This window comes from Nestor notabilis, unplaced genomic scaffold (assembly GCF_000696875.1).
Source record: "Nestor notabilis isolate BGI_N333 unplaced genomic scaffold, ASM69687v1 scaffold34808, whole genome shotgun sequence".
NCBI lineage: Eukaryota > Metazoa > Chordata > Aves > Psittaciformes > Psittacidae > Nestor > Nestor notabilis.
Window position 1 is genome coordinate 25,412 of NW_009941179.1, and position 17,053 is coordinate 42,464.

A 17,053-nucleotide genomic window follows, 5' to 3' on the forward strand; every position below is an offset into this window, starting at 1 on the left:
GAGGAAGGAAAGAAAACAGAGAATGATTGTTTAAAAAATAGTAGGGACCTGAGCAGCTGATTAATTTTATTTCCTACAGACTTTCGCCCTGTTTGCTATGAGGAACCGCAACACTGGTGCTCAGTTGCCTACTATGAACTCAACAACCGGGTAGGGGAGACTTTCCAGGCTTCCTCTCGAAGTATCCTTATAGATGGATTTACAGATCCCTCAAATAACAAAAACAGGTTCTGCCTGGGATTGCTCTCAAATGTAAACCGCAACTCTACTATAGAAAACACCAGGAGACACATAGGAAAAGGTAAGAGAAAATCCCTTCTCCTCAGGAATATTCGGAGCTTGAAAGAACTGTGCATTGCATTAATAAACCCAGCTGACTTGTCAGATGTGCTTGTCTTAAAACCTAAGCTCTGAGATTACTTCTGAAATAGAAGAAAAGCCGCTGATTCTTTTCTGACTGGAGAACAATCACCAGAGTAGCTCCTTACAAAAGCTATTTACTTGGCCAGCGAAGAGAAAAATGTTGTTTATAGTTGTGTGTTCTAATTTAGCAGTATGTATTTTCATTTTATTTATTAGGGCTTCTGGCAACTGGGAATATTGCCATTGAAATGCCACTAAAAGGATAATTGCCGGTGCCTCAGGCTGGTTCTCCTCCCACCAAATAACAAAGAGAGATGGATGAAACACTTAGTAGTTGAGTTTCTTGGCTGGAGAACTATACTGGGGTTGACTTTGTAGCTTTTTCCTCTCTATCAGTCTGATTCCCTGCCTTGTCAACTTCTCACTAGTAAAACTAAGTCTTGGGTTCTCCCTCAGCAGTTTTTGTATGCTCCAATTCTGGTGTACATATACCCTGTGTACATATACATGTGTGGCTGCACACACTCCATCCCAGTTCACTAGGGCTATGTAGGGCCTGCTGTTCTCCCAGAACTTACTGCTGTTTGTGGCAGTGAGTCAGAAGCCTTGTACAGGCCACTTCTCTGTGTAGATGGAGCTTTGCCCGTTCTGGTATATCCAGTCTAGACTCATTATCTTGCCAACCCAGCCTCTCACCAGTAGCTGCCTGGGAATGGATTTCCCACTGGGCTAATTAACTCTAATTGTTCCACTCCTATTATCTCGTCAACCTCACCTCATTTCCCAGGCCTAGAGCAGTATTTTAATTGGCTCTTGATAGTCTAGTGTTGAGTGACTGAATACCAGGAAGCTCTGAGATGAATGTGGCATCATTTTTACAAACAACACTGAACCTGTAGGCTAGCACAGGAGACGTTGTACTTAGCTTTTGCACTTTTCTCCAGAAAGGAAAGCACTTGTGTTGCAGATGGACTGTGTGAAGCCAGTATGATGCTACAAGTGTCTGTCATAGTAGCTTGTTGTGAGGGGTGGAAATGGGTTGTACACCTAGTTCTAACTTACTCAGAAATAGAGCAAAGCTTGTCTGTCAGTATAAGCTGTCAGAGGGGTATAGATCAAAGCTGAGCCCAGCCCTAAAAGAAGACTGACAAAAGATCCCAGTCAAAGCTGTCATTTGAGGATGTTACATCCTGTGACTTTCTGCCCCAAAAAAGGAAGAGGCAGAACAGAAAGAAAATGAGGTGAATGCTAATGGTCCTCATCCACTCAAATCTGAAGATCTGTCTTCATTGGTTAAAAGTCCTTTAAAGTCTTACTCTAGGAATCTGCCCAAGGGAAGGGAGCAGGTTGCCCAGAGAGGAGCTTAGTATATCAGAGATCCTTAATTTTACTGCTCTTCCCTGATTATGCAAATGTTAAAAAAACATGTCCAAGTGGAGTAGAAGTGGCACCAGTACAGGCCTGCAGAAGAGCACAGAGCAGCTCCTAAAGTATGTAGTTCAAAGGCATGCTAGACAGATGAAAGCTTCTGAAATAGATACAATTGTCACATGTTAACGGGGTAGAAAAAAGAGTGAGTAAACAAGATTAGCTCAGTAGGGTAAGGATATGTGATTGAATTGTCATCTAGTGTATCAGCGTGAAACGGTTTCCTGGAAATACTACATCAAAGCTAAAAACAATCCAGTACACAATGCAACATCTACTAGCAATTGGACCTGTTTCAGCAGTAAGAATTCAAGGACAAAAAGGGGACTTCTGATCAGAGTCAAAAAGATGTGGATGCTGGGAGACTGATGAATTTTCAGTTTCTGCAGGGAGCAGTGAAATCCCACTAAAACATACGGACCCTTGATTTGGCCTTCTACAAATGTGTATTAAGCTGTCTGGCTTCCTTGAGGATGCTTGCCTCTGGTGAATGAATACCAGAAGAATGGAAATACACACTGACATTTCATTACTCCTTTATTTATTTCTTTTAAAAAGTCCATAAGGAAAAGGCAAATTGTAGCCTATGCTTTCAGAAGTGACATTGGCATTTTTCTTATTATAGTACTCAGTTTGGGCAATGCCTTTGAAAGCATTCATTTTTTTTTTTCAGAAGTTGGGTTACTTAGTATACTGCAGAAATCCTGCCTTTAAAATTTTTCACCTTCTCACCCAGAAATGTGGTCACCCTAAATCAGTAGCCACACCTGAAGATTTGAAATGTGGTGAATATTTATATCCTTATTCTTCTTATCACTCTTTATGTTGAGGGTGGCAGAGCACTGGAACAGGCTGTCCAGGGAGATTGTGGAGTCTCCCTCTCTGGAGACATTCAGAACCCGTCTGGACGTGTTTCTGTGTAACCTGCTCTAGGTGGCCCTGCCTTGGCAGGGGGGTTGGACTAGATGATCTCCAGAGCTCCCTTCCAAGCCTAATGATTCTGTGATTTCAGAAAGTTATATGGACTCCATTAAGGTCAGCTAGGACTTCTTTGTTTTCAGTCCTTCCCTTTTATCCATCTTCCACAGAAGGGAAAGGAGACGTAAGTCAAGTAATAGCAGTCACAGTGTGCAACTCCCCATGATGTCTGGTGCAGCTGGACTGGAGCTGACAGCTGGTCTAATGAGCTGTCATCTCACCCGTGTTCCCAGTGCAATACTAGCATGTGCTCTGAGCCACACCCCTGCCACTCACATCTAATTTGAGATCTCGTGGGTGCATAGAAGTAAAAGTCAAGTGATGGCTTGAAGACAGACTTTAAGGTTCCCATCTGAGTCATCCTGGAAGTCTATGGGAGAGTGTATTTTTCCCAGATTCCTTTCCCACTCAACCTGCTTTTCCCCGAGTCTTTCCCACTTATGTTTAGAAGCTGGTTTTATCCTAAGGATGTGCTAGTGCCCCTTGCTGTCATGACCACAGAATGATGAACAGACTGGGAATATGTAACCAGTCTTTTTTGTATGAAAGACAACAGGAATAAAACTAATTACAACTGAATTATTAAAGCATAGTTGTCACTAGCTCTACAGGCAGGCCACTGAGACTCTGTGAACGTGCATTTGTATGTAAGGGTTTGACTGCCATACCTGGGAATAGAGAGGAGGATTTTATTTTCCCTTAGTGGTGGTTTTTATGAGAACAAAGAACTGAGTTCTCCCACCTTTCTTGGCCATGGGAGGGGTTCTTCTCACCTAATCTAGCCATGGGAAGGGTGAATGTCTAGGCATCTTCAGAGGATGACTTGGCCCCTTCAGGGTGTGGTTTCATGCACAAGTTTAAGAAGTCTGGGTCCCCATTGCCACGCTTGCACTGATGAAGATCTCACTTCAAATAAATCTTCTTTTGTTTTGTTTTGTTTGTTTTTAAGTTTATTAGCTGGTTCAGTTCCCAGATCTGGATGGCTGCCCAATCCCCAGCCATCACTGCCAGCATGAAAGCGGGTGTGGGAAGGAGCAGCAGGGGCAAGGAATGAGCTAGCTAGCCTTTTCAGCACCTGCACAGACTTCCATCAGTTCAAGCTGGCTGTAAGCCTGTGCTCTATAGTGGATGGAGTGAATCATCTGGTCACAGTGCTTATCATCAACTAGGGAAGGCATCTACACAGCTTACACAAGATCCCTAACTTTACAGTTGCTGAATTGGGCTAAGATAAATTCTCCCACCAATTTAGGTGTATTTTCATGCAAGCAGACATCCTGGAGGGACCAGAGTCTTTTAATGGATAGGAATGCTTCCATCTTCGTTTCCCCAAGGCACAGAAAAAAACTGAGAGTTAGTGTCAGTAAGTCACTTACTTGGGCGCTGAAAGTCCAGAAGGCAATCAGTCATTTTCTTGCTAAAGGTCACTTTGAACAGGATCTGATGAGTAAGTCATGTCATGTAAATGCAAATACATGGTTTTGATGTGGTGGATAAAGCAAAATGCAGGAAAGTTATTTTAAGTACACACCATGCTGTGTTTCAACTGCATGAGATAGGATCCTGTAGTAAAAAACTAGCGTGCAATGAAATTGGTCTTGGTCAGCCTGCATGTGCTCAATAGTGAAAATACATTTAGATGTGTAATGCATGACAGATTTGTTACTTCTCTTACAGTTTTGATCCATTCTTTGTGTGTAGTGAACATATGTTTGATACTTACATGTGTATGTGTGTGTGTCTTGTTATACTGTGTTGTTGGGTTAAAGAAGTAAACCAACCTTCCCGTTAGAAACAAAGTAAAACATCACATGCTAAGACTTTTTTCTCAAAATAGTGTTTATGACAATTTCCTCTTAATGTTGGTGGGTTCATTGTACAGTTACATGGACATGCACATAGTTTACTGTCTTTTGAAAAGCAGTGTACAGGCACTGATTCCTGGGCTTGTATGCCCTCACCAGTAAGACTTACTGATGCAAAGTAGGCTGTGAACAATGGAGAAATAATGCATGTTATTTTTTCTTTTTCAAGGTGTTCATCTTTACTACGTTGGTGGGGAAGTTTATGCTGAATGTGTCAGTGACAGCAGTATTTTTGTGCAAAGCCGTAACTGTAACTACCAGCATGGTTTCCACCCAGCCACTGTCTGCAAGATCCCCAGTGGCTGCAGCCTCAAGATCTTCAACAACCAGCTTTTTGCCCAGTTGCTGGCTCAGTCAGTCAATCATGGTTTCGAAGTGGTGTATGAGCTGACCAAGATGTGTACTATTCGAATGAGCTTTGTTAAAGTAAGGATTCTTTGTTTTCTCTTGCATTTCTGAAAGACAAATCCCATCAAAAATAGACCCCATCAAATCCTTCCCAAGTGGGGATTTAGACACCCAACTTGCAAATAGCAATTCAGACTGCCTGTTTTCTGCTACTGCCTTAAACTTCTAGGTGCTTAAAATTAGTAGCTTTTGTGGTCAGCCTGGAAATTTCTTAGTTTCCAAAAACTAGGTATTCCATAGCCTTCTTTTGTGGAAAATAAGCAGAGATTGCATGGTGATGTTTCCCCATTGTTTGCATAAAGAGCTCAACTTAGAGAGGTTTAGCAAAATGTAAGTGTAGCACGTATCTTAGGCAGTTGTGATCTCTCCTATTATTACTGATTTGCAATAGAGCTTGATAGAGCCATAGATCTGAAAAGAACGTCCTTATGTTTCTAGACTAATTTACAGTCTCACCATTACTATAGACAGGTAAATATAGCCTCAATAAAGAAACACTGGGTTCTCCTTCAGCCCCCACAGAGTTTGCTGTTAATTCTTATTCTTTGTCACCTGTCTCATCCCTGGCAAGAGATTGTCTTAATTTCTGATGACATTCACTCTGGCCAGCCACAGGATCAGAAGGGCTTCTTGCAAGCAGAATACAAACCCCAAAACAACATCTGACCTTCCCTCTGTTATTTGGAAGAAACAGGAGGCCACCTAAGCCATTGCTGTTTTCATGTCTTTCATATATGAACTTTGCAGTCTGCTTTGTGTGTGATCTGTCAGTGTTAAGAGTGAGTTTCTTAAATCTTCTGAATGGCCTTCTCACCCAAATGCAACCTTAACTCCTTTTAGCACTTAGGATTTACTTAGATGCCTATTATAGCATCTAAAACCCAGAAAATGGTGAGTATTTCAAGACTGTTTACAGATGTGCTAGACTTACTTCCTATAGTGCTGCAGGGGACTATTCAGCCTGCAAACTAAAGAAGTTGCACCATTAGAAGCCAGTTGGTCCTGCTAGGTCCCGTAAGAAGTGGCTTGAGTATGTCCCATGCCTTGCAGGTGTGGTTCTATACAAATGACTGAATCAAGCTGATTGAATTCACATCTAGGATACTAAAAAACTGCTTGAGGCCCGAGCCCAGTTCCCGTATGTTCTAAAAGTAGATGAGTTGAGTCCCACACGGCTTTCTGGTCTGACTCTTTCCAGTCATTCTTGGGGACCTCTCTCCTTAACTCTATGAGAGCATTAAGAGTGCTCTGTAACTTCTCCCAAGAGTCCAAGCCAAAATCTCCCTGCCCGTGACCACTGTTACTTTGTTCTTGAGAAGGAACTGACATCTTGTTCACACACAAGTGTTACAGGAAAAAAAGAAAGCAAGAAACCCAACAAACAGCATTTTCTTTAACGAAAGACATGAATAGACATGTTGTTTGTAAAGGCAGTGTAGCCAGTTACGCAATATTTTCATTATCTCAGCAACTCAGGGGCGGTCTCTTTGATGTGTTATCTGCCTCCATGCCCAGCATGGCAGCACAAATGGTGATGTTGATGCACTAAATAATGTTGCTGCCATATTATCACCTTGCTTTGTTGAAACAATAGCAGCCACTATAGTGCCTCAGGCTCCAGAAAATCAGTACAAGGAGTTATTTGGAACCTTTTCCCATGACCTTTGGAAAATGTAGACATCTTGGTTCTTTCTTCCTGGACTGGGAAAGCTCTTTCCTATACTCAGTCTTCTCCAATTACTTCTCTCCTAAGGTGTGAGCCCCAGTGTATTCAGTCTGGGAACAGGAATGTCCCTGGGTGTTGGGTATGCAGTGCACAGAGGAGCAAGTTGTCTGTTGGAGCCACACACCAAAAGCCCCGAGGTGTATGATAGTCCTGTGGCTTCTCCTCTGATTTGTGTTCAGATGCTGCTGGTTACCTAGACCCCACAGGGCAAGCCTTGCCTCCTACCCCACTGATGCTTCAGCTACCAGCTGGGAGGGAGGGATGGGTAGGAACTAAGACATGAGAAACTTGCCAGGACTGTCTCATCTTCTGGAGGCAGGACATGGGACAGAGGGATGTGAAGGTCCTGTCCTTTCTCACAACCTTCCTGTGTCCATGAAGCAACTAGGAGGAGCTCAACCCTCAGGCAAATGTGCGTTTATCATCAGGGAGATCAGACAACAGTTTCCATCCACTGAGTGGCTGTTGTCCCCTCTACAGAGGAGACAGCTGAAGCACAAAGTTCCTCTAAGCTGAGGTGTGAACCCAGAATCCTTCCTGCATTTCTCCAGGTCTTGGGGCTGAGGGGACAACCCTCATGCACTGCATGAGGCAGCCCAGTGGCTGGAGCCTGGGCTGGAGAGAGCTGTTGCCCACAGGAGGTGGGAAGGACTGGCAGGAGCAACAGGACTGCTCAGCATCTTCACTGTGCCAGAAGGCGCATTTCTGGTCTCCCTGTGCAGGTATCACTATCCTCTTCCCACCATTAGTGCAAAACACCACCACAGCTTTGCAAGTGGTTCTCGTTTCATTCCCTCTTTAAAAGAGCTTCACCTCCGGGTTCATTTCAGCCCCGGCTACCTGCGGCCCAGGAGTGAGGCACAGGGGTGCTGCCCTGCTGGCATGTCCCCTGTCCGGAGCTCCATCCGGCAGCCTGGGGATGCAGCGCTGTGATCGCCTGCCTGGAGCTGCCGGCAGAGGGAGGTGCCCAGCCACCTGCACTGCCGGGCTCTCCAAACCGGGCAGGCTGTGCTTCCAACCTGCCATTCCCATTCCTCTGGCTTTTCGGTCCAGTCACAGAGGCGCACCGGCTCCTGTGGCGCTTGTCCTTATGGCTGTGTATTTTCCCTGCAGGTGAGTGCTTGAGACTTCACAACCTCAGAAATCTGACTGGGCTCATTCAAATATTGTATGCAAACATTCCCAGAACATTAATGTGAGGTGCCTGGAACACAGGCCCTTTCTAGCCTGATAAATGCACTGCAAGTCAGAAAAATGCCACCTGTTCAGAACTACTCTTTGGGCTTTGATGGGTCTGTATCATACTCTTCCGCTTTCTTGCCCCTTTTCTTCATCAAGTAGCAATGGATTTTATCCAGACTACTTATTATGGCATCTAGTTTTGGCGTTGATCCTAGTTGTGCAGGTGATAGTCTGGAGACATGGGTTCTAGCAGCCGCAGTTGTCTGAGTTGTTCAGCACTCTACAATGTAGACACCTTTAGCAGATGTCAGTCTTAATATAGCACCATGTCCTTGTTTCATGACAAGAATATCACCCCCCATGACTAACGTTATGGCAGGTGAGGCTCAGTCTCTCTGATCAGTGGCCCACGAATGAAGAGTCTTATCATTCAGTGGGACCATGTTTTGCTTATTGCCCAATGAAAATCCAAGTTCAGCTCTGGCAGTGAGACAGCAACAGCCGTTGAGCTTCGAGGCTTTGAACTGTGACTTGGATGTCTTGTGTTGCTGTGAAATCAGGCTGCCTACTTCACAAGCAGACACTGTGCTTGCTTGAGGCACAGGGACTTCTGGTTCTATTTTTCCCTGCCAGAACCACAACCTCATCTTCTGTTAGACACTACATATCCCTTATCTCCCTGAAAGAGCTGGAGAAATTACTGCAGGACTTCCTACAGCAGGCAGCTGGGAATTCCCATGAGAAAAGTGGTTTGGGTTGGAAAGGACCTTAAAGATCATCTAGCTCCAAACCCTCTGCCATGGGCAGGGACATCTTCAAGGATAGAAAAATTATGGAAAATATCTACACATAGGTTACATACGGTACATAGGAACCTTGCCAGAAGTTTCCAGAGGTTCAGTTGAATATCTAGAACTTGTAGTCTCAGACTCGTAGGATGCATCTCTACGAATACATGAAGCAGTGCCCAGGGTCATTCCCAGTTCCTCTTAAAGTGTTATGACAGGGCCTGTCCTGCTTTTCATCCGTGCCAGACAGCAGTCTGGCAAACTCTCCTGGGCACGTCTCTAGGCTGTGAGCAGCAGGAACCATTCCCCATGGGCTGTTTGCAGGCACCTAAGCTTGGAAACAGGCCTTCCCATGCCATTTGGTTTCAGCGCCTGGAAGTGAACATTTTCATTAAATAGCATTATTAAAATGTAGCATTTTTAATTTAATAGTATAGAGTTCTCAGATAACTATGGTAACAATGATCTTGAAAAGGAGCAAAGTTTCTAGAGAAAATTATCCCTAGGACAAAGCATAAAATCCTGGTAACTTGGGTGATGGACTGCCTATAGCTGTGTTAGACTGTCAGCACTGCAGTTGTGATTTTATGTCTTTTTAAAAAAACCCAGAAACCTCACTTTTTGGTCCTTTGATGCTTTTATAGGGCTGGGGAGCAGAGTATCATCGCCAAGATGTTACAAGCACGCCCTGCTGGATTGAGATCCACCTGCATGGACCATTGCAATGGCTGGATAAGGTGCTGACACAGATGGGCTCACCTCATAATCCCATCTCCTCAGTCTCTTAAGAATCATCTCTAGAATTTCCTTAGGATGGATGCTATTGCAGGCAGTGGCTTATAGGATTTCCAGTGAACAGAAGCTTCTATATGTAGATGTATGTAGATGTAAATATACCTATACATAGTCTATGCTCCTTTTTTATTTCTATGCTACGTTTCGTGGTTTCTAGTTACTCTGATGCCAGTACAGTAAGTTTAGAAATTCAGGTATAGCATATCTGTTCTCTAGTACAAAATAAGCCAAATTCCTGCAAAAGTGTCAAACATTTTGTGTGAGCATCTTCATAACCCAGCCAAGCCAGTGCAAATTGTCAGCGCTTTCATGCGGATTCAAAAACCTGGCTGTAGCTGTTCCTAGTAGGTGAAATTCACCCCTCTGCAGGCAACCAAAGTCAGATCTCTGCACCATTTATATCCATTTTACATCCTAATGTCAGGTCTAAAAGAGGACCTTAGGTGGTGCACAGGACTCACGCATAGAGATGGCTTTTATCCAGTGAACCAAAGGACTAAACTGTAATTCCAGTCTGTCTCCGTACTGCAAAGCACGATGGGACAACAGATCCGCTGAGGAGCTGAGGCACCCCTGTCTCCCCTAGGATTTGGCAGGATGAGAGCGCCCTCGGGACGCGTTCAGCACTGGAGCCTTATCAAAGCATTCTGGACACATCCGAGTAGTCTGATACTGTTAACACAGTAGTGTACGGTACTGCTGCACTGAAAAGCAACAAGCTTCTAAGGAAAAAAAAGAAAAAGAAAGAAAATTTGAAATATATGCCTGTAAGTTTAAAAACTAATTAATTCCAGTGCTTCTTTGCAAAGTACATACATACTTGCATATGTAGCCAGCATGTAAACTGAATCCTATCCATTATACAGTATTGATGTAGTTTGTTTTAAAGTTAGGACTGTCTGTAGTTAGACTACTGTTCTGATATCAAGGGTACGTCTGAAAGGGACTTGAACTGTGATTCAGGAAAGAGAAATGAAATGTGCATTGAAGAACTGAATAATTACTTTATCATTCATCTTGGGATAGTCTCTGTACTGGGAACAAGAAATCCCACGCTCACAGGATGCAATGAGGAGGAGGTGGGAGTCAGCCACATCCGCCCCAGTGCTGGGCCACTCCTTGGGATCTGACTGCAGCACTCGGGTTTGATGGAGAGGGCTTCCCTGCCAGTCACTTCACACATCCCCATGAATGGTTCCTCATCTTAGATACCGGCTTCAGCGTTTGCAGCATTTTTGCCTCGCAGCAGAGGATGGTGAAGCAGTATAAGCCACGAACAAGCTAAGAGTGAATCTACGTGCAGAACCTTTCTTAAAAGGTCTATGGTCCTTCTGTAAGCAAGGAAACTTACTGCCCCCACCTGCATCCACAGAGCCAGCCTTGCAAAATGCAGTTCAGCTGGTAACCTTTTCTGAGGAGGCAGGTGATACTCTTAGTACATTTTGATGGCCCTTACTACCTTGCTTAAGGGGTAGTGTGTTATTTCTTTTCCAGGCATAACAGTCCACTGAAAATTGTTTTGCTTTAAGGGTTAGAAAGAGTGATAACTTCTACAATCCCATTCCTCCTTAGAACATATTAGACTTATCCTGAGGGAAAAAAACCAAACCCCAACATTTTACAGAATGTTTCTTTTCTTCTCACACAATATCTGGTGCTACATATTTTACTGCATAATTAGAAGAGGATGCCTGAAATCTTCATCTGTATCACATCATACAAAGGAAATATCATTCACTGGAAAGACTTCCCATATGTTTTAGATGCTGTGTAATACCTGTAATGGTGGTAATTATGAACAGAGCAGACAAATCAGTAAACTATCAGAGTTACTTCATTTAAATGCATCTTCAGCTGCCTGCAGAATTTGTAGGGCACAGAGGATACATTATTGTTAAGTCTGAGCACTACTAGCAAGTTGTATAGGAAATTTGTAAATATGAAGAACCCTATTCTGTCACCATTTGACATCAGCAGTGTCACTGTGGGATAGAAAAGCTTTTCAGTCTCTTGCAGCAATGAATTCCAATAATAATGTTACACAGAAATTCCAGGTGTGCCGTTTATGTTCTAGCAGACTTGAGAGAGATCAGTTAGGAAAAAAGACATTTTGCTCAGCTCCTTCTGTTGTCAGTGTCACTGTACTGAAGTATTAGTAACACATTTTTTAGCATGTTTATTGCACCCTTTCTTCGATAACTTCTCTGTGCTTTTCACATTGCTCATCCCTTTGCTTTCTTAGCACCTAAGGACAGAGAAAATCGCCTCTGTGGTCCAGGATTTAGCTCTGTCATTTATCCTAGATTCTTCTTGCCTTTTAGGCTGAAACCTCCTTCCCTCTTAATACAGAGAGAAGCCTAGGGGTTGTTTTTAGACATTCCCAGCATTGTCATCTTCCTCACAAAGAGCAAAGGGGGATGTTCTGAGGCATATCTGCTCTAGGGCAGCTCCAGAACCCAGTTTCCTGCCAATGCTGCAGAGGAAAATTGGATGGGCAGTAAAGAGAAGCAGATTCCTCTGGGGCATCATTAATTTCATTATAAGGCAGGTATTTCAAGTAGGTGAAATACACTGCTCCCTGAGCATGCTTATGTCTTCCCCTTTGAGTATAAGGGGAACTGAGGGTCACTCAGCTCCAATGTGGACTGCTACATTGGACATTACCACAAGCAGGTGAGGTGGGCCCTAGGGAAGGTGTGATGGCTTTCCCAGAATCATGATGCTTTCTCAATGTCTGTGTTATTTAAATGGAAGTTGGTAAATTCAGAGCAGTTTTTTATTTTTTGTATGTCTACATTTATAGCAATCCTCATGCCAATAAGTTTTGGCTTTAATGCAGTCCATACATGCATCTTATTAAAGGTAGTCCCTTTACTACTCCCTTACTAGTAAGTAAAGAGGCATTTCTGGAGCATGATTCTTCTGTCCTATTTAAAATGTCTGCATTAGGATGAGATGAATTTCAGCAAATTTAACTATTTGCTGAAAGCTGGGCTGAAGCACTTGATTCTGGGCAACCCAGGCCAACAGCCGTCTCAGAGTTGTTAGCTTTTGGGAAGGCTGGTATCACTGTGTAACTTCTTCCTATTTTGGTGGCCTCTAGGGGCTTTGTTCACTGTATGAGATGCTGTGCAAACACACAGCAGCCGACAGCTTCTTCCTAAGGGAAGAGAGCTCACATAACAAGGGATAAGTGGTAGCAGTAGATGAGGCAAACAAATAGGAAGATGACCCCTGCCCAGATACAGTGATAAAAAGGAAGACTATAGGCCATTTATTCCCCTTTCTTTTTGAACAAAGTCTCTCTTACAGGCTTCTCTAGTATACATGAATTGAGCTCGCTTAAAAATTCAGGTTTCTCATAATTTACAGCAGTGTAACTTTGTATCTCACTCTAATGTCTCCCCATTTTGGAGGGCAACATTTCTGCTGAAAGGTCTTCATGAACCTATCAACCTGTAGTCAATTTAAAGCCTTTAAATGTACTCATTAATAGTCAAGATTTGGAGACAGTCTTCCTGAGAGATTTAAAACCACTTACAGGGAGACTGCTTAGTTGAAGGCAGAGTTTTTTAAATGTTTTTTGAGCCATCAACAGTTCAAACCCTCTTGAAGGTTTCTGTGAAGAAGTACCATGCATCAGCAGGCAGCGGTGGGAGTTTGATCACGCAGAGGCATAAAGCACATTCATCATGGTACGGAGACCACTTGTTTTCCTACTAAGTGATCAAGAGAAGCAGACTGCTTAATTGCTGCCATTTCTTCAGCAGCACCAGTATTAATGTGCCATTTGCATGCAGAGGTGACGGTAGCAAATCCAGCACACTGGCTGCGTGGAGCCATTCTGTGGCACTGCTGCTTGAATGGCTCAGCCCCATGAGCTAGCACTGTAACAGCTGATCAGGTACCGTAAGCAATGGTTGTAGCATTCAGAGTGCAGCACATGCTTTGCCTCCCTGTCAGAGGCTATACCACAAGTGTCTACACCTCATGAAGATTTTAACTTTTGCCTTCCTGATAATGGATCGGCAACACGAAGGGGAACTGTGGCCCCAAGTAACATCAAGTGGAGTCAAGGAAATTCCATGTCTCCAAAGGTACTGAGTCAAGACTTTCACCGTCCTCAGCAGCCTTCTGTGAGTGGTCCTGGCCTTGAGCAGGGTGTCAGACTTGATGCCATGCAGAGATAGCTTCCAGCTGACATTGTTCTGTGGGGCTCTGAAGAGATTCAGTGATAACTGGTTGCCACAGGCAGAGGCTCTCTGTTAGGAGAGACAGTTTCAGGATGAAGCATGTTTATCCTCAGCTATTTCTGCATGAGTTCAGTGCAGGACAGATTTGTGAGGTATTAATGTTCCCTTAGCATAAAATCAGCACTGCAAACATCTCTCACTGTAAATATCATCTGCGCCACAGATGGAGAATGGAGAAAATGGAGAAAATCAGGCATTTGTGACTGTAACTTTATCTAATCTGCCTTTATTCTTTCTGTCTTACAATGCTCACCTTTTCTTACAAGCTCTATGAATCAGAAAGTCTCACCAGTGGCTGAGGAGTTGGACAAGCAGCTGGATTTGCAGAGAAAGCTTGGGCAATGACTGACTCTTGGCTGGGTGGAAAGGATTTATAAAGAAGCTTGAACAAATTTAGTAACTTCAAAGAAGTCTCAAATATAAAGCAAAGTTTTTTGGCTCTTAGAGACTTCTCTGGTGCAGCTATAGCTTTCAGGAATACTTGAGCACTACATGGCGCTCTGCACAGGAAAGAAACGTTACATCCTCTGTACTGTTCACCTCTTGCTCCAGCTCCCCTTAGTAGCTCACGTAGTAAGGCAAACCTCCACGCAATAATCAGTCATTAAATACAATTTTTCAAAGTTAAGCAGTGCTGCCCAGAATATAGATTTATATAGTCAGAAATGTATGTAACATGTCCCACCTGCTCTCCACGCCAAAGGTGAGAGCTCCTTGCTCTGGAGAAGCCTGGAGGGATGGCTGTTGAACATCTAAACCCAAGCCTTTCTGGGTGAGTGGAAACCCAGTGAAGGGGCTGAGAAGATTTTTGTAGAGGACTTTTAGCTCATAGTTGGTTTGAGTAGCTAGAGGTGTACTGAGAACATGAAGGGACTGGGGAGGAGGGAGCGTGTGACCAGATTTGCTCAGTGGTCGTTGCTGGAGATATAAGACAGTACATGCTCAGGCAGCCATTGTGTTCACTCAAGCTTTTGACATTCACATCTGAACTAGTCATCAGGACTTGGTTTAGGGACAGCTTGGAGTACCACGATCCTTGATCTGGTGCTTCCTGTACACACAGTATGGCTGAGTGTGCCAGCCTCCTGATTAAGCCATCAGATATGCTGGGACAAGTGCTGTCCCATGTGATCCAGGGAGCAGACTGGTTGCATCTGGGAACTGCACTTGCAAGATTACTCTCTGCCTCAGTGCAAGACTAATGAGGAGTTCAGCTTTGGGGCAATCATTCAAGACCACTCTAAGCACATCTGCTGTGTGCTCCTCAAAGAAAACTGCAGTCTGGACAGAAACTGAATGACTGAAAGACACAGATTATTAGTGCATTTACCTGGGAATTGCAGTAAGGTAACTCACTTCATGTGTAGCTGGGAAGACGGAATCAGCAGGAGCCTTCACAGGGACTCCTGACCATGAAATCATATTTATAACAGGAACTAAGAACAGACAAGTGTGCTTCTCTGAGAGTGGCTAAGAGGTCAGGTCACCGTCAAAAAAGAGCCCCATAAGAGTTGCTCCCCATCTTGCAGCAGGGAGAGAGATTATATGAGACTTTAAATCTGTGAATAAAAAGCTTCTCAATCTGGAGGCTTCATTGTAGCCAGTGAAACAAGGCTTCTTCCTACTGGCAGCTCTGGGAGTACCTTCCTGCAAGGTACCAGAAGCCTGAGCGGGCATTTAGTCTTTGTTCAGCAAAGAGAAATCTCTTTGTGTCTCCAAGTGCAGACAAACATTTCTCCATGCTGTGCACCAGCATAAAACACAGCCTTTGGTTTGTACCAACCATCCACCCATCAGAAGCTCCAGAGCGGCCAGGAGCAGCCAGAACTCTGTTACCTGATCACCCCAGGGCTTTCCAACAGCTTGCTCAGGCGTGCCTTACATTGTATTGCCATATTGATGCCGTGCTTCCCTGCCAGGGAGGTGAGGCATATGAGCGTCCTGCCGAGGGGACACCTCCATTTGCAGCTGGGCCATGCTTGCAACTTGGTGCCTGTACAGATAACGAATCTAATTTGCAGACCATGTCTCTGCAATGCAGACAGAACCACTACGCTACACCCTCCAGTCAGCTACTCTTCCATTATAGCCAATGTGAACATTTGCAGCTAATTGTGAACAGTTTTTAGACCTTCAGTCATAGTGTTTTTATTATCCATGGATGCTGCTATTTTATATTCTGTGTTAGTATTCAAATAATATTGCATATGAATAGCATAGAAGAAATAGACCAACCAGTTAGTAATTTTAAATACAGACCTCATCAGCAAAGAAAAGCTAGAAAAAACTTGGTAAACGCTGACCCCTTGCACTTTCACAGCAGTGAGCACATCATGTTTCAAAGTGTTTTTTGATGCTAAAGTGTATGTATGTTAAATCTGATTATTTCACAGTTATGTCTGTGAGAAACTTTGCAAACAAGAGAGCAAGGGAACAAACAATGACGAGCAGAGATAATGCACATTCAGATGAATTTTCTTTGCTTAAAAGCTCAAACAATTGGAGTTTTTAATTTAAAATAGCTTTTAAGTACACGTACCACAGCATACTTTCAGCAGATAAGTCAGTGTTAGCAATTTAATCCCTCATTTCAGTACCGCTGAATAATAATGAATTGGCTGAGAAGCAAGACAAGAAAATGAAGAAACAGGCCTTTTTGTGTGCATCAATGAAGCCATAAGGCTACAATGTTCAATCCAGTCAAGGGGCCAAAATGGTGGATTTGAGCAAGATGTGGAGGTTTTTGTGTTAAGTACAAGCTGCAGTCTGGTGCAGAAAAGCACCGTGAATCATAGATAGATTTAATAGCGTCACTTCTGCCTGTGAACAATTCTGCCCTCTCTTTTCCATCAGAATGAAAGCAAAACATCTGCTCCACCTACAAGAAAGTATTATTCACAGTTAGTGATACTCTGTAAAACAGTGTAGATCACTGCGTAAAGAATGCTACTTGGACTCTTGCCTCTTGGGCATGAAAAATCTCTCAGGAGCCTGAGAGATCAGGGCAGTTCAGAGTCCTCCCACCAGCCCAACTACTCTGGCCAATGCCTTGTCGTATCAAGAAAGATATAACAACTAATCATCAAGTGGACATTTTCAAAAGCATTCCTCCTGATGCATTTGAGGCATTCTGAAGTCAACATATTTAGTCTGATATTTGAACAACAACTTCATTTTCTTTGGCTGGAATTACTCTATTGTAAAAGGGATTATTCACATCTTGTGTTTTACTGTTAATAAAGGTATTTCGGATTTAAGAGCTCTTTC

General features: G+C 43.5%; 1 protein-coding gene across 3 annotated transcripts in view; it reads left to right on the forward strand.

Annotated features, from left to right (window-relative positions):
- The window catches only part of SMAD9 (SMAD family member 9), a 20,759-nt gene extending 11,221 nt beyond the window's left edge, over window positions 1-9,538 (forward strand). For 2 of the 3 annotated variants that reach the window (XM_010020741.1, XM_010020742.1), the window contains 3 exons: window positions 80-301; window positions 4,804-5,060; window positions 9,383-9,537. In XM_010020741.1, coding sequence (XP_010019043.1) covers window positions 80-301; window positions 4,804-5,060; window positions 9,383-9,526 — 623 coding nt within the window. In that variant the 3' untranslated portion in view covers window positions 9,527-9,537. Of the gene's footprint in view, window positions 1-79; window positions 302-4,803; window positions 5,061-9,382 lie in introns of all 3 variants that reach the window. The other variant, XM_010020740.1, reaches the window with a different exon arrangement.
- The last annotated feature ends 7,515 nt before the right edge of the window (window positions 9,539-17,053 follow it).